Genomic DNA, 26,847 nt, shown 5'->3' with positions numbered 1-26,847 from the left:
TTTGTCCGACATTTTTCCGATCTTTCTTTTCAGACTTTTTTTGTCCGACATTTTTCAGATTTTTTTTGTCAGACTTTTTTGTCTGATATTTTTCAGATCTTTTTTTTCAGACTTTTTTTGTCCGACATTTATCAGATCTTTTTTTTCGGACATTTTTCAGATCTTTTTTTTCGGACTTTTTTTGTCCGACATTTTTCAGATCTTTTTTTTTCAGAATTTTTTGGGTCGAAATTTATCTGATCTTTTTTCAGACTTTTTTTCGGAATTTTTTTCAGATCTTTTTCTTTCTTTTCTTTTGTCGAACGTTTTTCAGATTTTTTATTCTGACATTTTTTCACATTTGTTTTTTCAGACTTTTTTGTCCGACATTTTTCAGATCTTTTTTTTCAGACTTTTCTTTCAGACATTTTTCAGATCCTTTGTTTAGGACATTTTTCAGACTTTTTTTTCTGACATTTTTTCAGACTTTTTTGTCCGACGTTTTTCAGATTTTTTTTTCAGACATTTTTTTCACACCTTTTTCAGACTTTTTTTCAGATCTTTCTTTTCAGACTTTTTTTGTCCGACATCGTTCAGATCTCTTTTTTCAGACTTTTTTTTCAGACTTTCTTTGTCCGACATTTTTCAGATCTTTTTTTTCAGACTTTTTTTTGGACATTTTTCAGATCTTTTTTTTCAGACTTTTTTTTGGACATTTTTCAGATCTTTTTTTTCAGACTTTTTTGTCCAACATTTTTCAGATTTTTTTTTTTGGACATTTTTTCACATTTGCTTTTTTTCAGATCTTTTTTTTCAGACTTTTTTTGTCCGACATTGTTCAGATCTCTTTTTTCAGAATTTTTTTTCAGACTTTTTTCAGAACTTTTTTTTCAGACTTTCTTTGTCCGACATTTTTCAGATCTTTTTTTTTAGACTTTTTCTCGGACATTTTTCAGATCTTTTTTTCAGACTTTTTTGTCCAACATTTTTCAGATTTTTCTTTTCAGACTTTTTTTGTCCAACATTTTTCAGATTTTTCTTTTCAGACTTTTTTTGTCCAACATTTTTCAGATTTTTTTTTTCAGACTTTTTTTCGGACATTTTTCAGATCTTTTTTTTTAGACTTTTTCTCGGACATTTTTTCACATCTTTTTTTTCAGACTTTTTGTCCGACGTTTTTCAGATTTTTTTTTCAGACATTTTTTCACACCTTTTTCAGACTTTTTTCAGAACTTTTTTTTCAGACTTTCTTTGTCCGACATTTTTCAGATCTTTTTTTTCAGACTTTTTTTCGGACATTTTTCAGATCTTTTTTTTCAGACTTTTTTGTCCAACATTTTTCAGATTCTTTTTTTCAGACTTTTTTTGTCCGACATTTTTCAGATTTTTTTTTTCAGACTTTTTTTCGGACATTTTTCAGATCTTTTTTTTCAGACTTTTTTGTCCAACATTTTTCAGATCTTTTTTTAGCCTACACAGTATGTGATAGTTATTAATATTTAAAACCACGTCTATTCCTGAAAGATCAGAACTTTTCTAATTTAGAATCATAGACCTTATTTATTATTTACTTATTATTTTTTTAGAACTACTTTTAATGTGTAATTAATATTGTGTGTTTATATTTTTTATGATAATTTTATCTGTGTAAAGTGTCTTTGAGTATCCAGAAAAGCGCTATATAAATAAAATGTATTATTATTATTATTTACTTATTGACACCTTCACTGTGGTTTATCAAGACATGCCACAAATTCAATGGAAATAAACATGGTTACTTTAAGGCTCCCAGGTCTTATCTAGCCTGTGTATTGATTTTAAATTAAACTATTGATAAAATAAACCTATGGCAAAAATAACTCTGAAATAACAAATCATGTGAATCACTTGACTCAAATCATGTGAATCTAGTAAATCAACCCAACTTCTTTACAGTCCATCACTAGACAGAGCTCAGTTAGTTAAGATGCGTCGCTAGGCAACCTTGCGAAATATCGCGAGATTTCGTTAAGAAAGAAGCGGATTTCCTGAATTAGAAGGGAAACAAGGTTAACCAGGTAGTTTGCCAGGTAATTTATGGCACATTGACAGGGAAAAGACAAAAAGACGGAGGAAACAAACACAAAAGCTGTCATGATATGGTGGATGGAGAAAGAAAAATAGTGTAAATAGTTCTCAAGTTCTCGCGAGATCTCCCAGGTTGCCTAGCGACGAGACTCTCATCACACTACTACTAGCACACCTGCTGTGTTTTACTCACTGTTCACCTTTCTGGCTTTACAACTAGTTTAATGCATGTGCGGAGAATTTTTTTGTAGATTTTATCAACTCTATAGTTTGTTCGCAGCTTAAAAAACAACTTTAAACTGTGAAAAGTTGAATAATGTCGTCTGTTGTGGCTCAGTCTCATTTCTTATTCGGCCTGCGGACAGGTGTGAACAACAACCTGTGTTTCTGTGATGAACACACGGTGGTTTTCCCCGCTGGGAACAGCTGTGTGTGTTATAACACCACCCAGAGATTTCAGAGGTTCATTCCAGGTGAGTTGAAGCTTTTGAAACGTTTGTTTTGAGGAATTGAAGCAGGCTAACCTGGCTAATGATGTACCTTCAGTGAGCTTCTGGTTAGGTTAGATCATGTGATCATAGGCCTGTTATACAGACTCCAATTACAAACACATGTATTTAGACTTGACTTGACAAAATCAAAAGAGACTCAACTTGGACTTTAAAGGTCCCATATTGTAAAATGTGAGATTTTCAGGTCTTTTACATTATAAAGCAGGTTTAAGTGCTTTATAAATACTGTTAAACTATCAAAACGTTCAATACACGGAGAAATACACACAGCCCGTATTTGAAATTGCGCGTTTGAAACAACTCGTTTGGATTTCTGTCCATTTGTGATGTCACAAATATACAATATATAGACCATTACGCGGTTTTAAATGTAAACTTTCTAAATGTGTCCCAGTTTATTTCCTGTTGCAGTGGATATGAATAACATCAGCTGACAGGAAGTAAAAACATGGACCCAAACTGTTCAAACAATTCCATTGCAATTCCGTTGAAATGCACTAAAACGGAGCGTTTCAGACAGAGGGTAAATACAGGTATATTCAGACAGACAGTACGAGGAAAATAAAGTTTTTTTTAACATTACAGCATGTAAACATGTTCTAGTAGAAACACAAATTACAAGTATGAAACTGAAAGTGAGCATGACATGGGACCTTTAACACAAATGATTTGAGCCTTTTGACTTGAAAATACTTGATACCTTCCCTCAAAACCAAAGATTAAATAGTAGCCTATGTGCTCTACCCAGCCAACATGGTTATGTGGGCCCCACATGGGTTATGCTGACCCTGGGTACCAAGTGGGTATGGGCCCAAAATGGGCATCTTATCTGGGGACCACTTGGATCAACTAAGTTGGTCCCACATGGGCTCCCCATTACTAGTGACTTGCAAAACAATGACTTGGTCCAGCCTCTGGTATTAGTCCTATGGCATTCCTTTGATTTTTCTCAACAGGCTCAGAGAAAAGCCAGGGCATGCGTGCTCTGGCCATCAGTGCCAACCGGCGTTACCTGGCGGTGTCAGAGCGCGGTGAGAAGGCCACCGTCACAGTGTTCGACCTGCAGCATGAGCAGGGCAGAAAGAGGAAAGTTCTGACTGCAGGAGACGTGCCTGTTCAAGAGTTTGTATGCATGGCTTTCTCCCCCGATTCCAAGTACCTGATCGGCCAAACGGGTGGCCCGGAGTGGACGCTCATCTTCTGGCTTTGGGAAAAACAGAAAGTCCTGGCAACAATGAAGACCAGTAACTCAAATAACGCCGTCACCCAGGTGAGTCATTCATGCTGTATCGACGCAGCCACAGCTCTTGTATGTGCAGCCAACTGAACTATTTCATTGATGTCCCATCAGGTCAGCTTCAACCCTCACAACAACATGCAGCTCTGTGTGAGTGGAACCGGTGTGTTCAAGCTGTTCCGCTACGCAGAGGGAGCCCTGAAACAGAGCAGCTCCGCAAAGGTGGAGTCCATCAACTTCCTGTGTCATACCTGGATGACGGAGGAGCGGGTGATCGCTGGGACGGACACGGGCAGGCTGCTGGTGTTTGAGTCTGGAGACCTTCGTAGAGAGATTAACACGGCTTCTAAGTCTTTTCAGGAGCAGTCCGACAGGTCAGAAGTTGGACCACATTAATACTGTGTTAACGTTGTTTATCCACAGATTGTTTTATAAACTTATAGGTCACATACAGTAAATGTGCAGGATAGGCCGGATGAGAGTTAATCTAAATTAGTTTTATTTAATTCATAGATTATATACACTGTTTATTCCCAACAAATCCTACTGAAACACTAACAATGAAGTGATTCTTCACTGCTCTCACGTGAAGACAACTGATGAAGATCATGAGATGTAGCTGAAAGATGAAAATCTTTGTTTTGTAAGAGTGTTTTGTTAATCTCACTAGAAATAAAACCATGAACAACATTGTTACTGTGGTTATGGGTATAGTGGTGATGCAGTAGACTCCCTGCTTGGTCATAGATTCCTTCAATCAAGCCAATTCATTAATATGGTTTTGGTTTATCCTTGACTGATCTGTTTGTTTTTGCTGAATCTCCCTGTTTTTTGTTTTTTTTCCACAGGCAAGTGGAGATGAAGAAGATCAAAGACACTGACGTGAATGAAGGTCCCAATGTGCCTCGCATCACAGCCATTCTGTCCTACTCCAAGGGCTTTGCATGCTCTTTGGGGTCCGGCACCGTCTGTCTTTTTGAAAAGAACGAGGAGGACGGTTACAGAAAAAGCAGAGAGATACGGGTAAATGTTCATGCAGCTGACAGTGCTACTGCAGGCTCTGTGTATATGTATATTGCTTCAGAGTGATCATATGTGTATTCTTTGCTGTCAGATCCCACCAGACCCATGCAGCAACGAGCTGACCTCGGCTGAATGCCAGGAGATTGACACTGTGTGCATCAGTCCAGCAGAGGAGACTCTTGCCATCAGCACGGACAGAGGACAGCTGTACAGCTTCAGCCTGTCCTCTGTGGAGATCAACAAGGTACAGTCACCTCGACCAGCACCACCACTAGCAGACTGTGTAAAAAAAACACAGCCTCCTCATTCATTTCAATGAGACCACTGCGGGGTACCAATGCAGAGGGCTCTAGAAAAACACGGACGGTTGACCTGCACTGTTTTGGCCATCCTGACAGCAATCAATAAATCAAATGCTTTGACAAAAAAAATAAAAAAATCAGATATCTCTGGCTGTCGCAGGACTGTAATAAACCTACCTGCCTGAACGCACTCTGTTTACGTTCATAATGATCATTTTGGGGTTTTAGGTTAGAGGCCTGAACAATCTGCTAGGCTGAAAACAAGCCTTACCTAGTCTGTTGCAGGCCACATCTTGAGCTTTGTTGTGGCTCAAAAAACTGACATCCACAGAAACGTTTGGTCTCATTTTGAACCGGAGCATAGGTACGATACAAGATGAATAAATCCCCCCTCATTGAGTTAGATTCTCTTCTTTGTTTGGGAGGGGAGAGAGACACACGAGATCTGCACTCTGCTGCAGTTTTCTTTTCTAGTTTCTCTTTAGCCATGCTTGCTGCGTGGCTCTGTGGATGGCAATGTGGTAAACATTGCACCTGCTTTACATCAGCATGTTAGTACTGTCATTACAATCATGTTGTTGATTTTTAATACAGCCTCACATAACTGCTTGGATGGTTTTAAGTCTTTCTCTCATGCCTGTTTGTCTCTTCTCCACCTTCCATTGCTTCCTTGGTACATTCTCCCCCTTGTCTTCCTCCATTGTCCTTCTTTCCCTCATGTTTTTTACTTCCCCTGGACTTTATATCCTTAGTCCATATCAACCTTTTTGTGTAACTCTATATCCATCAGGAGGATCACATGCATCATTTTGAGTTCCTGTCGCAGTCCTTCCACTCTAAGTCCATCACTGGTTTGTCTGTCTGCATTCGAAAGCCGCTGGTAGCCACCAGCTCTCTGGACCACTCCGTCCGCATCTGGAACTATGAAACAAAGTAAGAGACAAAATCACACCCAAGCCCATTGCTGTTTTGTTTATGTCGAGTGATGTATTTTCTAGGGCTGTCAATCGATTAAAATATTTTATCGCGATTAATCACAAATTCATTTCAATTTTTTTTATCTTTTCAAAATGAACCTTAAAGGGAGATTAGTCAAGTGTTTAATACTCTTATCAACATAGGAGTGGACAAATATGCTGCTTTATGCAAATGTATGTATATATTTATTATTGTAAATCAGTTAACAACACAAAACAATGACAGATATTGATCCAGAAACCCTCACAGGTACTGCATTTAGCATTAAACAATATGCTCCAATCATAACATGGCAAACTGCAGCCCAACAGGCAACAACAGCTGTCAGTGTGTCAGTGTGCTGACTTGACTATGACTTGACCCAAACGGCATGTGATTATCATAAAGTGGGCATGTCTGTAAAGGGGAGACTCGTGGGTACCCATAGAACCCATTCACTGATCTGGAGGTCAGAGGTCAAGTCCCTTTGAAAATGACCATGCCAGTTTTTCCTCTCCAACATTGAGCATAAGTTTTGAGCGTTATTTAACTTCCTTCGCGTCAAGCTAGTCTGACATGGTTGGTACCGATGGATTCTTTAGCTTTTCTAGTTTCATATGATGACAACATCTTTACTCTAGCTTTAAGGCCGCTACAACCTCTCAAAGATCGTGACCACAAGTTGCATTAATGCGTTAAAGAAATTAGTGGCGTTAAAACAAATTAGTTATAATCACGTTTAATTTGACATTCTGACAGCCCTAGTATTTTCTTAATTTCTCCACACAGTCTTAGGCATTGTTCTTTTGAGTCATACACATATAAATAAGTTGGGTCACTGTGTATTATACCGCATGCTTAAGTTTAATTAAACACCCTGAGGGAGGAAAAGAGTGGATCCTTTTGCAGTCCTAAGTCCGGACATGCTACTGTGTCTCTTCATTGCCTCTCTCTCTGTGAATCGTCCCCAGAGTGTTGGAGCTGTACAAGGAGTTCCAGGAGGAGGCGTACAGCGTGGCTCTGCACCCCACCGGCCTCTTCATCCTGGTGGGCTTCTCAGACAAACTCAGGCTGATGAACCTGCTTATCGATGACATCCGCACCTTCAAGGAGTTCACCGTGCGCGGCTGCAGAGAGGTGGGTTATATGTTGATTGTGTGTTTACACAGTGCGTCTAAAATTGCTGATATCACAGCCACATGATGTACTTTTTTCACTTTCTCTCTCCACACTTTAGTGTGCTTTTAGCAACGGTGGCCACATGTTTGCAGCCGTCAATGGAAACGTCATCCACATCTACTCTGTCACCTCTTTTGAGAACATCCTCAATCTGAAGGGCCACAATGGGAAGGTGAGTCAGGCAGGAGAGAGTATCATACAGCATGTGGAATGAGGGCACGTGTCCAAAGTCAGAGAGAGTGGTCATATTTGTCATACAATTAGTCAGCTTTAAAGGGATAGTTTGGGTGTTTCTCAGTGGGGTTGTATGAGGTACTTCTCCATAGTCAGTGTGTTATCTACAGTAGATGACGGACGGCAACGCTCTCAGTTTCGATAAACAGACAGGCGATGGATATCTGTAGAATATGTTACGGACATGAAAAAAGTAAAGACTTCTCGTACCTCATACATCCCAACTTCAAAATACCCACAGACTATCCCTTTAACCATGCCTCTCCAAAAGGAGATAGTACAGTACAAACTTTTTTTTTTTTTGCAGGTGCGAGGCGTTGAATGGAGCCTGGACGACAGCCGGCTGGTGTCGTGCGGGATGGACGGCGCGGTGTACGAGTGGAACACGCAGACCGGCAAGCGTGAGTCTGAGAGCGTCCTCCAATCCTGCAGCTACACCGACGTCGCCTTCTCTTCAGACTGCAAAACCATCCTGGCTGTGGGAACAGACCTCATGCTGAAGGAGATCCAAGATTGTCAGGTCAGTAGGAACAACACACTACTGGATCTCTTTTGAGTTTCCATCAAGTATAATGAGCTAAATATGTTGTTCATGAAGGAAGGAAGTTTTAGGAACAATATGAGACTATTTGTTTTACAGGCATTTTCCAAAAGCAGTTGCGGGTGCAATTAAAAAGGGTTTTATTAGTCATCGTATGCCTTCAGGCGAGCTGAGAACAAGACGCTAAAACGCTCTGTAAAGCTGAGGGCAACTGCATAGTTGGGTGATAATTCTGTGGATTCATCCCTACGAGTGATACCTTTCACACTACACATAGTCAATTACTACTGTAGAAGCATGGCGCCCTGCTCCGTGAAGAGGACCCGCTCCGTATGTACACTTAGTTTAGGTGTTTATACACTAAAGAAAACACTTATTAATATTATATTCCATTTCTGCCAATAGATCCCCCGAAATGCGTGACACTGTTCATTTAAAGGCCATAACCTTCTTCTCGCACATTCCTCTGCACTATAGATGTACTCTATTTTAGTGAATTCATTATTGTTGTTGTCCTCCCAGTTGAGTATTTCATTGGTTCCACAGGTCCTGAGGGAGCTTCCTGCTGATTCAGTAGCTCACACCGCTGTGGCAGTGTCTCACTCTGGTAGGGTCGTCTTCACCGGGACTTCCACTGGAACCATCAGAGCCGTTAAATACCCGTTACCTATCCAGAAGGAATGGATCATGTACCAGGCTCACTGCGGCCCCATCACCAAGGTTTGGTCTTCATCTTTGAATACCGGACTATTGGGAGAAATAATCTCTCATGTCAAACTAATTATATCTAGAAAAAAGGTCTGACTAACTAATAACTTTGTGTGTCCTCAGATGGCGATCACGTTAGACGATCAGTTCCTGCTGACGGCGTCTGAAGACGGCTGCCTGTTGATGTGGAAGGTCATCGATAAGGAGGGCCGAGGACTGAAGAGCAACAGGAAGATCATCCACACTGAAGAGATCCTCGTCACCAAGTCAGACCTGGAGGAGAAGGTCTGTGTGTGTGTGCGACTGCGTTAGGCCATTTTATTTGCATATGTCTCAGTTATTAATGGTAGGATGAAACATGCTGAGATGACGAGTGGACACTATATTAACATGAGTTGGAAATACACAGTATTTTTAATAAATGGATGACATTTTTCTATTGCAGCACATAATAATCACATTGCAAGTGGTTAGTTACATTATAGGGACATCTAACATCAATATCCAAGTTCCCGTCTGTCTGTGTTGCAGAACCAGAACATGCTGGAGCTGAAGATGCGTCTGGAGGAGCTGCAGATGGAGAACGAGTACCAGCTCCGCCTGAAGGACATGAGCTACAACGAGAAGATGAAGGAGCTTTCTGACAAGTTTACGCAGCAGATAGAGTCTCTGAAAACAACGCAACAGGTTACCTACCAGACAGCTCCACTACACATATACTAGATACCGTTAAAGTTATCGGAAACCAACAATGCCTGTATTTAATTACTAAGACTAATAACATCACTTCATTACTTTCTAGTGGTATGTTTTTAAAGAATTAACAGTATTGATAACATATTTGCGGGATTTGAATTAGGGATGCACCGATACCACTTTTTTCAGACCAAGTACAAGTACTTACATTTGGGTACTAATGTAGGCAGTTGTTGCCAATGCTGGAATAGCAACTTTTCCAAATGGATTTTCCGCTGTTGAATCAGGCTTTTACCATCTGAAGGGACGTGCACGTGCATCGACAAAGTATCCCGTCACAGGCTAGATTTTCTAAAGCCTAAAAAACAGAGCCATGTGCAGAAATCTAGTTTTCTCTCACACCACTTCAGTTACAGTATGCTGAAAGGTTATTATGGGATGTTTGCCCAATGATGCCAAAAACTCAACTGCCTACCCCAGCTTTAAGGCTTTTATTTTTCTATTCATTACATGTACTGTGCCTGCAGGCCATGAAGACAGAGATGGAAAAGCAGGAACGTGAGCACCAGGAGAGTTCTGCAGAGGTCACCGAGAAACACTCAAAAGAGCTGAATGATTTAGGTAAGAAGAGGACGGGATCAGTATCCGCACAATCCCGGGACAGCGTAACCTCAATCTGTTTGTCAATCAATCACACACAGAGTCATCCTACAGCCACAAGCTGATTGTGGAGCATGAGAGGTTCCAGGATCTTCAGCGCAAATCTCAAAGAATGCAGGAAGACTATGAGAAACAGCTGAAGGTTGCAGAGGAGAGTAAGATCCAATCCCTGGAGGAGCTGACGGAGCTCTCCGAGGCCAAGCTGCAGGAGAAGACTCAGCTCCTGGTTCAGGTCAGTCAGGAGGAGCAGCAGGAGGAGGAGGAGGCAGCTTTAGGGACCTGATAGTGTTATACGAAGTAGATTGAACCCACCACATGAAACCGGCACTTTTATTTTGTGCAGTGTCAGGAGGATGCAAAGCAGCAGAGCCGTGAGTTCAAAGAGATCATAAAGCAAGTAGAGGAGGATGAGGAGAGGAAGATCCATGACATCCAGATCAAGTATGAGAGGAAACTGCACACTGAGAAAGAGACCAACACGAATCTGAAAGGAGAAACTGGTCTCATGACACAAAAGGTGACCGCAGCTCCTGTTATCTGCTTCTTAATTGCATCTGCAGAAAAACTTTCCCGTCATTCTTCCCATCTGTCTCTCATGTAATCTCCCAACTCTTTGTGTTTCTTCTTCTTCCTTTTTTTGGTGGACAATTGTGGGATCGCAGTTCTACAGTCTGCAGAGACAGATCGACGACAGGAGCGCAGACATAAACAAGCTGAAGCAGGAGCGACAGAGACTGCTGGGGTTGATCCGCTCCCTGGAGAGCGACATCGAGGACCTGAAGCGGCAGATCTCTGGACACGAAAAGACCAACCAGGACAAGGTGGCTTCAACATTTTAGATAGAAAATATAGATATATTCATTACACTTAAATAAAAGTAAGATCCTGATAGAATTATGAGAGTCATGAACCTGCAGTTGATGAAACATGGTAGGTTTTGGTCTGCTGCAGAGTCAAGACAATATTTGATGTTCATCATAAAAATTGCTTTCTTCCGCTATCTTCCCTTCACACATACAGGATAAGACCATCTCCAGCTTGAAGAAGAAGAACCAGGAACTGGAGAAGCTGAAGTTTGTTCTTGATTTCCAATTAAACGAGTTAAAGAAACAGATTGAGCCTCAACAGGATGACATCAATGAGAAGAAGGAGCGGATCCATCAGGTCTGTATGTGTGTGTGTGTGTGAGGGGATGATGGGAAATGTTTTCTAAAAGCTGCAGCATTCTACTGTAGAACAGGTTTCATTAAAACATTTTACTAAAAACAATGAACATCAATTAGTTATGTGTCCATTTTAAGAAGTTGCTTTGTCCTTTTAACCAGCCGCGACAGCGACGCTGGTATTGTTTTCTCATCGTGAGTCTGCGGCCCGGCGTCGTAGATGATCCGATCACGAGTGGACAGCTCTTAGTACGTCAGTTCACACCTGACATCAGAATGCGTCGCCACACGTGTCTCTAGTGACCACTTGTGATCGGATCTCTCTTCCTCGCTCTATATGCAGATAAACACGTGACGTACGTCAGGAGTTGAGTTTTCATTAAAACAAAATTATGACTGGTGTGTTAATCACAGCACACAAGGCACTTTGCCTTGTTTTAAACAGAGTCTGGCACAGTGCTCACTCCACATAAAACACCCTACATCAATGATCACTTCCAGCAATTTTCACGGAGAACAGTGAGAACAGCATCAACAGCAACGGCATCACTGATCTGTTTTAATCAAATTTTCTCTGGTCTAGCTCCGCTAAAAATGCAAAACTACCAACCATCTTGCGTTGGGATCACACCAGCTAAGATGCCAAATTGGTCCAGGGTTGTAAAGCGGCTCCTGGCTCCTTCCCCACTTCCTAGCCCCTCGCTCGGACCACACCCATCATCGAAATCAACCTTCATTTTGATCTCAACTGCACACCTGTAAAGTTTCTTGATGGAAAATAATGTTCTTCCTGTTTGACAGCTGGAGGAGGAGCTGGCGCAAATCGACAAGAGCAACACTCAGCTGAAGCTCACTGTCTCTGACCTGAGGCTCAAACTGAAGACTAGTGATAAGGAGATGTACAAGGAGATGCAGAAAGTGAGTACACAACTAACACTTGGTTTCAATGCTGCAACAAGTTATTAGGATTATATGATGATACACACCTGTTGTAATTACTACATTTTCAGCTTTAATATGTTTTGATTAGCTACTAACAGCTATTTGATGTAATATGTCAAATGTTGACAGGATGTTCACATGAAACTAACCTCTGATAGAAAAAAAGTCATACTATAGTTTGTCGAAAAATTTCATGTAAAAATCTCATAGTAACGTATGTCAAAAAAATTCTTGAAAAAAGTCATAGTATAGCATGTCAAAAAATTTTCATGTAAAATTAATCAGTATAGAATGTAGAAAAATTTCTTGAAAAAAATAGTCGTAGTATATTATGTCGAAAAACTTCATGAAAAAAAGTCTGTAGTTTGCCGAAAAATTTTTTGATAAAAAAGTCATAGTATAGTATGTTGAAAAATTTCATGTAAAAAAAATCATAGTATAGTATGTTGAAAAAATGTCATGAAAAAAAGTCATAACGTATGTGAAAAAATTGCGAAAAAAAGTCATAGTATAGTTTGTCGAAAAATTTCATTAAAAAAAGTCATAGTATAGTTTGTTGAAAAACTTCATGAAAAAAAGTCTCAGTATAATATGTCGAAAAATGTAATTTTTCACCTTAAACACAGGAGAGAAACCTATTGTATTTAGATTAGACTTAAATTGGATTTAATGCATCTCCATTTTTTTTCTCACTTGCCTCTCAAGGCTTCCGTATAAAATAGATGTGAAAAAAAATGTGAACCTTTTGATATCTTTCCTGTGGCCAGGTGAAAGATTTGGAGATGCATCTTCAGCGGTTCAAGTCAGACCTCCATAACTGTGCTAGCTTCATCCAGGAGCCACGGAAACTGAAGGACAGTGTGCAGATGATCTACGCCCGCTATGTACCGCAGACCGATGGGGTGAGTGCAGCAGCATAACATAGGTAATTGTGATCGGCCCTGGTGCAGATTTTTTTCTTGTGCCATCACCCCAAACACAAGTGCACACAGACACTAACCAATCCAGACGATTTCAAAGCAGACAATTGCTCTGCCACCGTGGAGAGGCTCACCATGCAACTCCCATCCCGCAAAGCAGCCTTAAGCCTCGTCCACACTGGGAACGTCAGGAGCGCGTGGTAGCTGCGTTACCTGTTGTTTTTTATTTCGGCGTCTGTGTTAACAGGTTAGAGCGGCCACACTGTCCGCATGAGACGCACGTCTCACACCCGACGCGTTAATAACACAGCCACCACGCGACACGACGTAGCCGCCACGCGCTCCTGATGTTCCCGGTGTGGATGAGGCATTAGATCAGCACCACGGACAGCAGCTGAAGCGCCAAATTTATCAACGCTAATTTAACAGTTTACCCTGAACTCAGCCGCCAAATGTTATCACAGACACAGATTTCAGTAGGTGCACATTTTCCTACATATGAGACGTAACAATTTCAGTGCTATAGATTTAAATCCCTGACCCCCCTCCATAAGAACAAAAAGAAACCAGTACTCATCCGTTAGAAGTTCATCCTACAGGTCTTGTGCTCCGCAAAGTGATCGACTATAACTGCTTAAGAACCATCGAACGTGTGTTTTTTCATTGTAAGGGTGCGGGGTTTGATTCCAGTCTTATTGAAACTTGAAGTTTTACACACTGTAAGAAATGCGGGGAATATGCAAACTTTTTGTGCTTGTGCTGTTTCCAAAGGTGGAGAAAAGCAGCGTCGACGACGATATTCAGAGGGCATTCTGTCGCCAGCGTGATCACCTGGAGAAGACCGTTAATAGTCTCAAGACGAGGCTCGCCAAATCTGCTGAGGAGCATGAGAAAGTCTATGTCAAGATCATGAAGGTGAATTATAAAACCCTGCATGGACAATTCCTCTGACTAGTCATTAGGGATTCAATATCTAATATATAAGCCTGAGCACAGCTTTACTGAAGACGTGATGTTCTAACAGTTATTGTCGTTTCCTCCGCAGGACAACGTGGCTCTGATTACTGAAATCAATGACCTGCGTCAGGAGCTGCGTTCGGTGAGGACTCAGGTCAAAGAATACAAAGCTCAGCTGGCCACTTTCAAGAAGTCGAACAAGTCGCGACCTCACTCGGAGGAAGGGCCTAAAACGGAGCCCAAACGTGAAGACGTCAACTAAGAAATTATTATAATTATAATCATTATTGATGGTATTAAATATATTTGAATTTAAAACCATTGTTCTTGTTTATTAACGATTAACACCGACACCAACTAGCTTTAAAACTGCGTAGGCGGAATTGGCTTTGGTACTACAAACAAGTTCAAGTTGAGAACCACAGCGCAAGAAGAGGCATCCTGTCAGAGGTCAGTTCCATACTTTTCCAGACTCAAATTTCCACATTTCTGACTGCTGTTCTGTCTGGAATTCAGCATATGTGCTCATTCTGAAGGATGGAAGCCTTTCAGCTACACAGTCTTTTCTGATCAGATTTATTAACTGATAATATACAACTCTAAATGATTATAAATAGTAAAGGTCAAAAAGGCAACAAAAGGTTAGAAGAGTAAAAACACATAACAGAGAAGTAATACCACATAGTAAAAAGAGAAGTAATACCACACATTAGCATGAACGATGAAAATGTAAAATGATCCATTTAAAAGTTAGCAGACATCTTGGTGACGTCTTGTTTCAGGTCGGCAGCGTGCATCTCGATCCTTCTGTGCAGCTTGTCCATTGACGTTGACAGGGTGTCGTACAGAGCCTGGACACAGTAAAGTCAGACAGGTTAGTCTCAAACATAAACGTTTGGACCAAAATAATCATGTAACTAGAAGTGCAATCGGAGAGCGCAGACCTCCGCCAAGGCAGGTTTCATGGACAAAAGAACAAAGAGAGACAGACAGAGAGAGAGAGAGACAGACAGAGAGAGAGAGAGAAAGAGAGACAGACCGAGAGAGATGGAGACAGAAAGACAGAGAGGGATAGAGACAGAGAGAGGGAGAGAGAGAGACAGACAGAGAGAGAGAGAGACAGACAGTGAGAGAAAGAGAGACAGACAGACAGACAGAGTGATGTTTTCACATCAATCTAAATAGATAACAGAGAGAGAGTTATGATCTGTTTATCTCTATGCAGACGGTAATAAAGGAGTGGATGTTGAAGTAGATGAGATTAATGGTTTTACTTTTGTTTTGGTATCGACTACTATATTTCTGGTATCGTGACGTCTCTACTCAAACTATGAATGAAACGATAATAAACGCGGGCAGACGTGGGGAGATGCTTTCACCTGAGCTTTGGCTGACTCTTGGCTGCAGACGTCTCTCAGGCTCTGGATCTTGGCCTTCAGCTGCTGCGTCTCTCTGGAGATCTCTTGGATTTTGTCGACCATCTCCTCGCGTTTCTGATGGACCTGGTTGTACTGCCTGCAGAACCGTTCAACGTGGGTTATTAAACTTTCAGTTTACAGAAAACAGGACTGATCAGTATGTTGTATATATTATGGCATTAAATGAAATACCCCTGCATGTCTTGAAGATCCTGCTCCTTCATCTCTCTCTTCTTCTGCCTGCGGATGTTCTGTTTGGACTCTTTGTCCAGCTTCATGCCCAGAGCTCGCTTCAGCTGGCCTTCCTCGATGTACAGGTTCTTCAGCTCCTTCTGCTGCTTCTCATACAGAGCCGTCAGCTCCTGGTACTGCAGAGAAAAATAAATAATATGATAATGCAGAATTGCACAATGACATGAATGAATAAATGACTATGGTAAAAATAAATGTAGCCTTTAATTAATTAATAAAATGTGACAAATTTATATTTCTGTTTTCTCTTACTTCTTTAATTATCTTTGTAGTAATTCCCTTATTTATTTACTCTTCTGTTTAATTTTCCCTTTTATTCATGTATTTATTTGTATTCATTTTTAAATGTAGTTATTCATTTTTATATGCATTTATTTATGCATTTCACCCCTTATTTATTTTTCCCAAACTAATTTATATCGATATTATTTTCTTTATACAATACCATTAATTAATGGCTACATTTATTTTTAATATTATTTTTGCAACATTTAATGATGTATTTATTTATTGAGTCATTTATTTATTTATTTTTTGATTTTATCCGGTTCCGTCCTCCACAGTTCCTACCTCCTCCTGTCGCTGCTTGGTGTTGTTCATGCTGCTCCCCAGGTCCTGCAGCAGGTTGTACACCTGCTGGATCTCGGCCTCAGTGTGAGTCACACTCTGCACCATGTTCTGCAGCTCCACCATACACTCATCTGTTCCCGTCTGAAATCAATGCCATCAAAAAAACAAAACAAACGTATCATACAGGCGAATAACAACAAAAAAAAGCCTCATTTCAGGTTTTTCTTTTCTACTCACAATGGAGGTCTTGATGTTCTTGACGTTCTCCCTCATCTTCTCCATCTGACTCTTCAGCTCCTCCGGAGACTCCACAATCTGAGACTTGAGTTTGCTGATGTTTTCCTTCAGGTTGCAGACATCCACCTTCATCTGGGCCTGACACACACATCCAAACAGCACACACCTCTTTTCAGGGAAAGGCCTTGACGCTTACTGGATTTATCTTTCTGAGGGGGTTTGGGACGTCAGACCAAAGTAGCACATATTAGAGTCCTTGGGGCCAGTCTGTCTGTTGTCTGATTGTATAGAAGTCTCTGAGAAAATGAGGCTACTTCTCTTTTGATTTATGACCTCAGTAAACATTGTAAACATGAGTTTATGGTCTCAATCGCTAGTTTCAAGTCTTCTTCAATACAGCATGATGTTCATTTAGTAAATTATGGTCCCATTTAGAGTCAGATAGACCATAAAGCAGGGGATGCTTTAGGGCGATATCTTTACTGAACAGAAATAATACAGAACAACTAGCACTTGCCTCGTCTGCCAGTAAATGATCATGAGCAAACAAACAAGCTGCTAGAAACAGAGGGACAACAGACGGCACCAATCTATTCCAGACTTAACTAATTCACTGAAAAAAAAAAAGGTTTCCAGCCCTAATTATTTTACTTCTGTTGGTGTAACAAATAAAATGACTGTATTGAAGTTTCCTTAATTTTCCTGTATTTTTGTTGTGAATTTAAACAAATGTAAGAAGACCAGATTGTGACCCAACTGGCTTTGGTCTGTAGTCTCTCAATAATAATGCCTATTTCATCATTCTAGACGCACGTCATAAGGTAGGCATGTTAACTACAACTAAGCTGCCACTCCGCAAAGGTTATCACATCAAGAATATGTGTCCACACACACGTAGGATTACAAAAACCATTGCTAGACTCTGTCACCTTATGTGGTACCAACAAATTATTTTTTTTGGTCTGGACTAATATTGTTCACAAAGACCTATAAAAGTTGGCATCAAATATTCATCATCACAGTCACATACCAGTTTCTGAGTCTTCTCTGCAATCTTGGCTTTCCACTCTGCGATGCTTTCATTTTTGGCATCCTGAAAGGAGATTTTATGTCACCTGAGGGCTCACACACAACAACAGGTTTTATCATTTGGCTGTGTGTCATCACCACTTACCACTTCCTGGTACTCGTGGATGTTGGTGGCGTGCAGCTCAGAGAGAGCAGCTGCCAGCTCGTCGGCCTCGGCCTGCTGCTCCGGTGGGATGGTCCTGAACAACAACAACAACAAATGTGCAAAGTGAAGCTTTAGTCTTTTACGTTACTGGAGAGGACACACATCTAAATATATTCTGATTTCTTGTGATCATGAAAACATGATTATTAAGGAGAGACACTACAGGTGAATAGGGTACAATTCTTAACTAATACATGAAACATCCCCGGTTGATTACTGACATTAAGGCAGAGATTTTTTGCATTACAAATTTTATAAAATGTTATATTTAAATATGCAAATGAGGCATTATCTAATGCTAATTTTTGGTGAATTTAGTAAAAATCTACAGACACAAATAGACAAAATAGTAAAATAAACACCTTAATGTGTATTTTGGATGTTTTCTTTCCACTGAAAGAAGACATGTTATGGAAGCAAAATAGCCTCAAGATGTCAAAATTGACCAGTGATCTTGACATAGCATTTGTTTGTTACAAATGATCACAAAATAGACCATCATTCCATTATTGTGTGCTTATAAAAAAAAATATTTGTATACAATATCTTATATTTACAAATAATTGGGGTGAACTGTCCCTTTAGGTAATTGATCTTTAGTCTATAAACTGTCTATTAAACGTTCCCAGAGCCGAGGTTGGCGTCTTCAAATTTGCTCGTTTTGCCCAACTAACAGAAATATTACATTTAAAAGGATATAAATAAAACAGCAAAGCAGCTAAACATTACATTAAAGAAGCTGGAAGCAGCAAAACACCAAACAACTACATCAACAAATCACACATATCGAATCCAAAACTTACGTCAGCATCTCAATCTTCTTCTCTGCTTCTTTTTTGGCTTTGTTGTAGAACTGCAGCCGGTCCATGTCTGCCCTCTGACAACAGAGAGAGGAACGGTTAGAATAACTCCAGACACACACTCTGGAAACAGGTTAATGGTTTCTACCGTGTCTGCACTGACAATAACTACGACAGCGCATTAGGGCCACTGTAGGTAAAAAAGCGCCGGGAGAAGGGGAAATATTCAGAGAAAAAAACTTGGATATTCTCTGAGATTAAAATGGTACATTTATGTGAAAAGAAAAATCACAAAATTATGAGAAATAAACTTGAATATTTTCTGAGATTATCAAGTCATAAATTTACGAGAAAAAAACTCTAGAAAAGAACACAGAAATAACATGAAAGAAATTGTGTATATGTATCTTTCAAGAACTTCGCCTTGCTCAGAGGCCCTCCGTTAGAGAGAAAATTGGAAAAAGCTTTTTAGGATTTAACTGATAACCCATTGGCAATAACAACACTGCTTTAGGCGTAACAAAATTCAGACAACGGCTAAATGTGTGACATTAATCTCAGAGAATATCCAAGATTTTTTCCTCACAATATTACCCCGCTCCCCCTGGCTCCGTGATTTATTCCGTATTGTATTCTATTTTATCTTTTATAATGTGTTTCTCGATGCTTTATTCTGCTCTGATTTATGTAAAGTACTTTAAATTGCCTTGTTGAAATGTGTTATATAAATAAACTTGCCATCTCTGTACAGGTTTCCCCGTTTTCCTCACAGCCTATATTAAAGCTTACTGTATATATGGGTACCTGTGTTTCATTTATTTACTTTTTTCTGTGTAATCTCATCACAAGTTATTTCATGTTTCCGGTCATGTTATCATCTGGGTCATGTGATTGCCTCCCATTGGTTGTTGCTACTATAAAGGTGAGAACACACCTGTGTTGTCTGTTCTTTAGAAACCCTGACAAAGACTTACAGTAGTTGAAACATGCTGTCTTTTTTTTATGATTTAGCCACTAGATAAAGGCTTTTTAATACATCCTTCCTTATTGTTACTTGTTCTTAATATTTTGGAGTGCATTATGTTACGGACCAGTCAGGTAACTTACAAATTTGGCCAGCTTCTCCATGATCATGCCCATCCTCTGCTTCCTGAAGTGAAGATAGTTCATGATGGCACTTAGAACACTCAGAGTCTTCTGCTTATCTGGAGAGGAACCATAAACTCGGGTTATCAGACATCTAGTTTATCAGATAACCAAACGTCATATAGTTTCAGAAAAACTCTGGACAGATGCAACTGAAAAATCATATACTTACTTGGAGCTAGAAGGTCCATCAGGGAAAAATCGTACACCATGCACATGGGAAGAAACTGCTGCCTATGAAAAGATCACACACAGTGGTGTTAAAAATATATGCGACAATACACGTTGTGCATACAATCTCCAGAGCTGTAGCCTTTTCAAGGAAACTTCAGACTTTATTGTCTCCAAGGAGAAATTCCTTTATAAGCTGGCCGGAGCTCCCTCTAGAGGCCAGTCTCATAGACAAGAGGCTTTTAGTTCATTGTTGATTGATGGTTTTTGTTGGATGTTGTTTTGCAGTTTGTGTATATATTACTAGGCATTACGGTAAGAGCGCGTAAGAATTGGCTTCAAAATAAAAGTGATCTTCCTGTGAATGTGATAGGCAATTTCACATAAATTCAATAAGTCAGTCAGTCAGTCAATAATAAATAAAATGAATGATAATTTAAAAAAAAACGACCACCATGCAAACTTAATAAGAATACATTTATTATAATATCTGACTTGAATATGACAGTACAACACCTCAGAGTGTTCAGATTAGTTTACGAGACTGATCACGCTGGTATGATTATCACATGGTGTACGGTCTAAGACCTGCTCTATATATAAAGCGTCTCGAGATAACTTCTGTTATGATTTGACGCTATATAAAAATAAATTGAATTGAATTGAAAGGGTTAAATCAAAATTGTTTTAGAGAAAATATGAAAATATCAAGATATATATTGTATATCATGGTATAGCCTAAAAGTATCAAGCCCTACATATAACAGCACAACAGTAACAACATGACCCGACAACAGGACACACTAACTGAACAGAACTAAGAATAACAAAAACAGCCGTGTGCTCCATTCATGTGAGTCTACTCGGTTTGGTTACATATATCTAAATACAGTATATCCATAAACTTGATGTTATCAGCGATCATCCTATCCGCCATTCTGCGTCTGTTGGTACAAATTGTGTTATATCCAGAAGAGAAAGCCAGAAAACTCACATGCATCTGCAGACGCTTGTGATGGCAGTTGTCGTCTCGTGATAAACTGGATTCTGAATATTCTCCAGAAGTGGAACCTGTGGGGAAACGAAAAAGAAAAAGCAAGTTCTTTAATATAAGAAAGATAACAACTAGGTGTACTGGGATGACTCTATCTATAACATATAGCCTACCACCACATCATTCCTTACATAAACATGCAGGTGTAGCAAGTGACATTATAATGCCAAACAAAAAGGAATACATGAGACTGCTCAGTGTAACTTGGAATCTATAATGAAATCAAGAGTTCCTTCATGAACTGGTGAGCAGGTTTAAAGGGATAGTTTGGGTGTTGTATGAGGTACATATCCATAGTCAGCGTATTACCTACAGTAGATGATGGTCGGCACGCCCCCAGTTTAGAGAAACAGACAGGTGGTACCGCACAAAAGCATAGCAATGTACTGCTGTGGACGGGGGCAGCAGCAAAACACATTTTAGACACCCAAAAGAATCAATATCTGTTTAAGTGTACGCTATATTTAGAATATTTTCACCGCCACCTTGTTGTGAGACAGCTATACAGTTTATGTTTCCAAACAAGGAACTGAAACTGATATCTACGCTCTCGCCAAAGCAACCAGACTCTTTAGTTTGTGCTATTGTGTGACTTTGGTGAATCTGAACTAACCAAAGTCACATAATAACACAAAACAAACTAACCGATCGAGGCAGCGGTAGACCAGCAACCCCTGTGTTCTGCAAGGAAAAATTTTTTTTTTTTTTAAATGGAGTCTGGTGGCTTTGGCGAGAGCTTAGATGGGAAAGCGGCTTCAGTTCCCTGTTGGAAAGGGCTGTCTGTACACTGAATATAGTGTACACTTAAACTGATATTTTAGGTGAGCCTTTCTTTTAGGTGTCTTAAATATGTTTTGCTGCTGCCCCCGTCCACAGCAGCACATTGCTTTGCTTCCATGTGGTAACTCCTGTCTGTTTCTCCAAACTGCCGACCGTCATCTACTGTAGGTAACACAGACTATGGATAAGTACCTCATACAACCCCACTTCAAAACACCCACACTATCGCTTTAACATTACCTGTCAAATGCAGTACTTACCATGGAGTGACACTCGGGTCTGAAACGATACAGGAGATGCAGCACTCTCATGTTCAACGTTTGAACCGCCTCTGGCTGTAAGAGAGAATAAGTGAGAGATACGTTAATGATTAGTAGTTTATCTGAACATAAAGGACCGATGGCTGAAACTAAAACAGCATCTCCAATACAGGCAGGTATCTCGTCTGGTCCACTGGAACATCATGAAATTATCGATTTTTCCTCACATGCCCATATGTACATTGAAAGAGTTATTGGTTGTTGTAATCATTGCACCTGTTCATACAGGCTTGGTAACAAGATTACATGCAAAAGCAGCAATCTGAGTTTAGATCTGCAACTAATTATTTTCAGTATTGATTAATCTGCAGATGATTTTCTTGATTCCTTGTTTTAGTTGTTGACTACACTTGATGATTAAAGCTTCTCAACTGTGATGACTTACTGCTTTTCTGTGTCATATCTGATCACAAACTGAATATTTTGGGGATTAGGACTGTGGGTCGAATAAAACAAGCAATCAATACATCTTCTTGTGATTTGGGAAAAGCCCCGAAAGCTACTTTCAGACATTTTATTAGACAAAACTATGGATCGATTAATCAAGAAAATAATCATCAAATTAATCAATAATGAAAATAATCTTTAATTACTGCCCTAACCAAAACCATAACATGTTAATTTATTTACTTTCATATATGACAAGCATTAGAGAAGGTGGCTGTTCACCGATTTTGCCTAAAAAAGTAACTAAAACAATGAATCGATTACCAAAAAAGTTGCCCTTAGGGTGCCATTAACAATTATTTTCATTGTTGATTATTTTCTCGATTAATTGCTTAGTTGTTTGGTCTATAAAATGTCAGAAAATGTCAATCAGTGTTTCCCAAAAGCCCAAGATGAAGTCCTCAAATGTCTTGTTTTGTCCACAACTCAAATATATTCAGTTTACTGTCACAGAGGAGTAAAGAAACCAGAAAATATTCACATTTAAGAAGCTGGAAACAGAGAATTTTGACTTTTTTCCCATCCTAAATAAATTAATCAAATCAATTATCAAAATAGTTGGTGATTAATTTAACAGTTGACAACTAATCACTAAATCATTGCAGCTCTAGCTGCCAATTAATTTTTTGCCGATCCAGTACGTTCATCAGTGAAGCTACATCGCATTTAAGCTGTTTGATGCTGTACAACAATAACAATTCTCTTGAAAACAGGTCCTTGTTCTCAATCACTGCAGTAACAGGGGCCCTCTGAGACCCACCCGGGTCTCAGAGGGCCCGGGTGGGTCTCAGAGGGCCCCTGTTACTGCAGTGATTGAGAACAAGGACCTGTTTTCAAGAGAATTGTTATTGGGGGTCCAGGGGGTCTTTAGGGGGAGATAGCAGGTCAACAGTAGATGTCACATAGAAGTGGTGAACATCATCTGAAAGCTGGAGATTAATTTGAGATGCAGCTCAGCACTGTGTGTCAATTAAATAATTTAAATGAATTGTAAAAGGGTTTTCATAGAAGTATATGATGGTCATCCCCCATGCTCTATTATGTCTCATAAGTTGTTGCAGCAATGTTTGGAGTTGATTCCATTTGTTACACAGATTTGGTGCTAAATTTAACCATTTTTTTTACCACTTGAGAATTGATACAAATGATCAATAATCCTCCTAAACACCACATTAAGACACCAAGACCTGAGGAACACCATAGAAAAAGCTATGCTGTGATTTGGGATCAAAAACTTTTCATAAACATTTGTAGATTTCTGCAGGATGTTTGGAGGGCGAGTGCTTCTGTTCTGGAAACTGCTCAGAAACTATTATTGTTAATCTACCTAGAAAAGCCATACATCTTCTTCTGAATGCCCAAAGTCCTTTATGTACTTTTACTACCATTCAAACATCCTCATTATCTCATTATCATGTATTTGAACAGTTACCCTGGCTGAAGGAGTCAGATAGTTAGTGATAGTTAATGATAGTTAATGATAGTTAATGATAGTTAATGATAGTTAATGATAGTTAATGATAGTTAATGATAGTTAATGATAGTTAATATTACCCTGGCTGAAGGAGTCAGATAGTTAATGATAGTTAATGATAGTTAATGATAGTTATCTTTACCCTGGCTGAAGGAGTCAGGTAGTTAATGGTAGTTAATGTTAGTTCATGATAGTTAATGATAGTTAATGTTAGTTAATGTTAGTTAATGTTAGTTAATGTTAGTTAATGTTAGTTATCTTTACCCTGGCTGAAGGAGTCAGGTAGTTAATGTTAGTTAATGATAGTTAATGATAGTTAATGATAGTTAATGATAGTTAATGATAGTTATCTTTACCCTGGCTGAAGTAGTTAATGGCAGTTAATGATAGTTATCTTTACCCTGGCTGAAGTAGTTAATGGCAGTTAATGATAGTTAATGATAGTTATCTTTACCCTGGCTGAAGTAGTTAATGGTAGTTAATGATAGTTAATGATAGTTAATGATAGTTATCTTTACCCTGGCTGAAGGAGTCAGTTAGTTAATGATAGTTAATGATAGTTAATGATAGTTATCTTTACCCTGGCTGAAGGAGTCAGTTAGTTAATGATAGTTAATGATAGTTAATGATAGTTATCTTTACCCTGGCTGAAGGAGTTAATGGTAGTTAATGATAGTTAATGATAGTTAATGATAGTTAATGATAGTTAATGATAGTTATCTTTACCCTGGCTGAAGTAGTTAATGGTAGTTAATGATAGTTAATGATAGTTAATGATAGTTATCTTTACCCTGGCTGAAGTAGTTAATGGTAGTTAATGGTAGTTAATGGTAGTTAATGATAGTTAATGGTAGTTAATGGTAGTTAATGGTAGTTAATGATAGTTATCTTTACCCTGGCAGAAGGAGTCAGTTAGTTAATGATAGTTAATGATAGTTAATGATAGTTATCTTTACCCTGGCTGAAGTAGTTAATGGTAGTTAATGATAGTTAATGATAGTTATCTTTACCCTGGCTGAAGGAGTCAGTTAGTTAATGATAGTTAATGATAGTTAATGATAGTTATCTTTACCCTGGCTGAAGTAGTTAATGGTAGTTAATGATAGTTAATGATAGTTATCTTTACCCTGGCTGAAGGAGTCAGTTAGTTAATGATAGTTAATGATAGTTAATGATAGTTATCTTTACCCTGGCTGAAGGAGTTAATGGTAGTTAATGGTAGTTAATGATAGTTAATGATAGTTAATGATAGTTATCTTTACCCTGGCTGAAGGAGTCAGTTAGTTAATGATAGTTAATGATAGTTAATGATAGTTAATGATAGTTATCTTTACCCTGGCTGAAGGAGTCAGTTAGTTAATGATAGTTAATGATAGTTAATGATAGTTAATGATAGTTATCTTTACCCTGGCTGAAGGAGTCAGTTAGTTAATGATAGTTAATGATAGTTATCTTTACCCTGGCAGAAGGAGTCAGTTAGTTAATGATAGTTAATGATAGTTAATGATAGTTAATGATAGTTAATGATAGTTATCTTTACCCTGGCAGAAGGAGTCAGTTAGTTAATGATAGTTAATGATAGTTAATGATAGTTAATGATAGTTATCTTTACCCTGGCTGAAGGAGTCAGTTAGTTAATGATAGTTAATGATAGTTAATGATAGTTATCTTTACCCTGGCAGAAGGAGTCAGTTAGTTAATGATAGTTAATGATAGTTATCTTTACCCTGGCAGAAGGAGTCAGTTAGTTAATGATAGTTAATGATAGTTAATGATAGTTAATGATAGTTATCTTTACCCTGGCAGAAGGAGTCAGTTAGTTAATGATAGTTAATGATAGTTAATGATAGTTATCTTTACCCTGGCTGAAGGAGTTAATGGTAGTTAATGATAGTTAATGATAGTTAATGATAGTTAATGATAGTTAATGATAGTTATCTTTACCCTGGCTGAAGGAGTTAATGGTAGTTAATGGTAGTTAATGGTAGTTAATGATAGTTATCTTTACCCTGGCAGAAGGAGTCAGTTAGTTAATGATAGTTAATGATAGTTAATGATAGTTAATGATAGTTATCTTTACCCTGGCTGAAGGAGTCAGATAGTTAATGATAGTTAATGATAGTTATCTTTACCCTGGCTGAAGGAGTCAGATAGTTAATGATAGTTAATGATAGTTATCTTTACCCTGGCTGAAGGAGTTAATGGTAGTTAATGGTAGTTAATGATAGTTAATGATAGTTATCTTTACCCTGGCAGAAGGAGTCAGGTCGCTCTTCGTGAAGTTCTTCGCTTCTTGTCCGGTCAGAACTTCTGTTCGGAAGAAATTCACTATCGCATCAGCGGTGTAGACGGGAAACGTGTTCTCAGTCATCGTCTCAACTTTAGTTTATATTAAAAACAGAAAACAAAACAACAAACAGAGAGACTCAGAGAAACTCAGAGAGACTCAGAGAGACTCAGAGAAACTCAGAGAAACTCAGAGAGACTCAGAGAAACAGAGAAACTCAGAGAAACAGAGAGACTCAGAGAAACTCAGAGAAACAGAGAAACTCAGAGAAACAGAGAGAAACTCAGAGAGACTCAGAGAAACAGAGAATCAGAGAATCAGAGAGACTCAGAGAAACTCTTCAGCGACGGAAAAACAAACTTGGCGCCTTAAAACGACTTCCGTGTTGATCTCCAGACGGCGAATCTGATTGGTCTATTTCTTCTTCGTTTGGAATTTGCAGCAAATTAGACCGATCTGATTGGTCAGTTCATACTTCTTCTTCTGTTATGAGAGAGAGATGATCCATGACTCACCAGCGCCCTCTACCGCACTGACTGTGTTACACTCCTGAACTGCACCCCCTAGTTTTAACCTCATG

At 39.1% G+C, this 26,847-nt stretch overlaps 2 protein-coding genes across 3 annotated transcripts; one reads left to right on the top strand and one right to left on the bottom strand.

Annotated features, from left to right (window-relative positions):
• Positions 1-2,133: 2,133 nt before the first annotated feature.
• On the top strand, positions 2,134-14,395 carry cfap57 (cilia and flagella associated protein 57). Its single transcript, XM_037783430.1, has 21 exons — positions 2,134-2,519; positions 3,515-3,828; positions 3,910-4,169; positions 4,644-4,818; positions 4,910-5,062; positions 5,911-6,053; positions 7,049-7,214; positions 7,315-7,428; positions 7,798-8,010; positions 8,578-8,751; positions 8,863-9,024; positions 9,271-9,426; positions 9,963-10,056; positions 10,137-10,327; positions 10,439-10,612; positions 10,758-10,916; positions 11,116-11,259; positions 12,060-12,176; positions 12,968-13,102; positions 13,892-14,035; positions 14,166-14,395. Exons 1-21 carry the CDS (start codon positions 2,363-2,365, stop codon positions 14,337-14,339), a joined length of 3,519 nt encoding a protein of 1,172 aa, XP_037639358.1. The 5' UTR covers positions 2,134-2,362; the 3' UTR covers positions 14,340-14,395.
• Positions 14,396-14,633: 238 nt separating this feature from the next.
• Positions 14,634-26,661, bottom strand: nuf2 (UF2 component of NDC80 kinetochore complex). 2 transcript variants are annotated; one of them, XM_037783624.1, is made up of 14 exons: positions 26,459-26,661; positions 26,229-26,400; positions 22,000-22,074; positions 20,900-20,976; positions 19,907-19,968; positions 19,696-19,793; positions 18,592-18,665; positions 17,729-17,822; positions 17,585-17,647; positions 16,555-16,692; positions 16,318-16,458; positions 15,688-15,863; positions 15,457-15,592; positions 14,634-14,928 (listed from the first exon to the last, which is right to left on the bottom strand). In XM_037783624.1, exons 2-14 carry the CDS (start codon positions 26,349-26,351, stop codon positions 14,821-14,823), a joined length of 1,365 nt encoding a protein of 454 aa, XP_037639552.1. In that variant the 5' UTR covers positions 26,352-26,400; positions 26,459-26,661; the 3' UTR covers positions 14,634-14,820. The 2 variants fall into 2 exon arrangements, with proteins under 2 accessions (XP_037639552.1, XP_037639544.1); XM_037783616.1 differs by having other exon boundaries at positions 26,229-26,661.
• Between the last annotated feature and the right edge of the window lie 186 nt (positions 26,662-26,847).

Source organism: Sebastes umbrosus, chromosome 1, assembly GCF_015220745.1.
Source record: "Sebastes umbrosus isolate fSebUmb1 chromosome 1, fSebUmb1.pri, whole genome shotgun sequence".
Taxonomy (NCBI): Eukaryota; Metazoa; Chordata; class Actinopteri; order Perciformes; family Sebastidae; genus Sebastes; species Sebastes umbrosus.
Note: the sequence above shows the minus strand (reverse complement) of the source record. Positions and strands in the feature narration are given on the sequence as shown.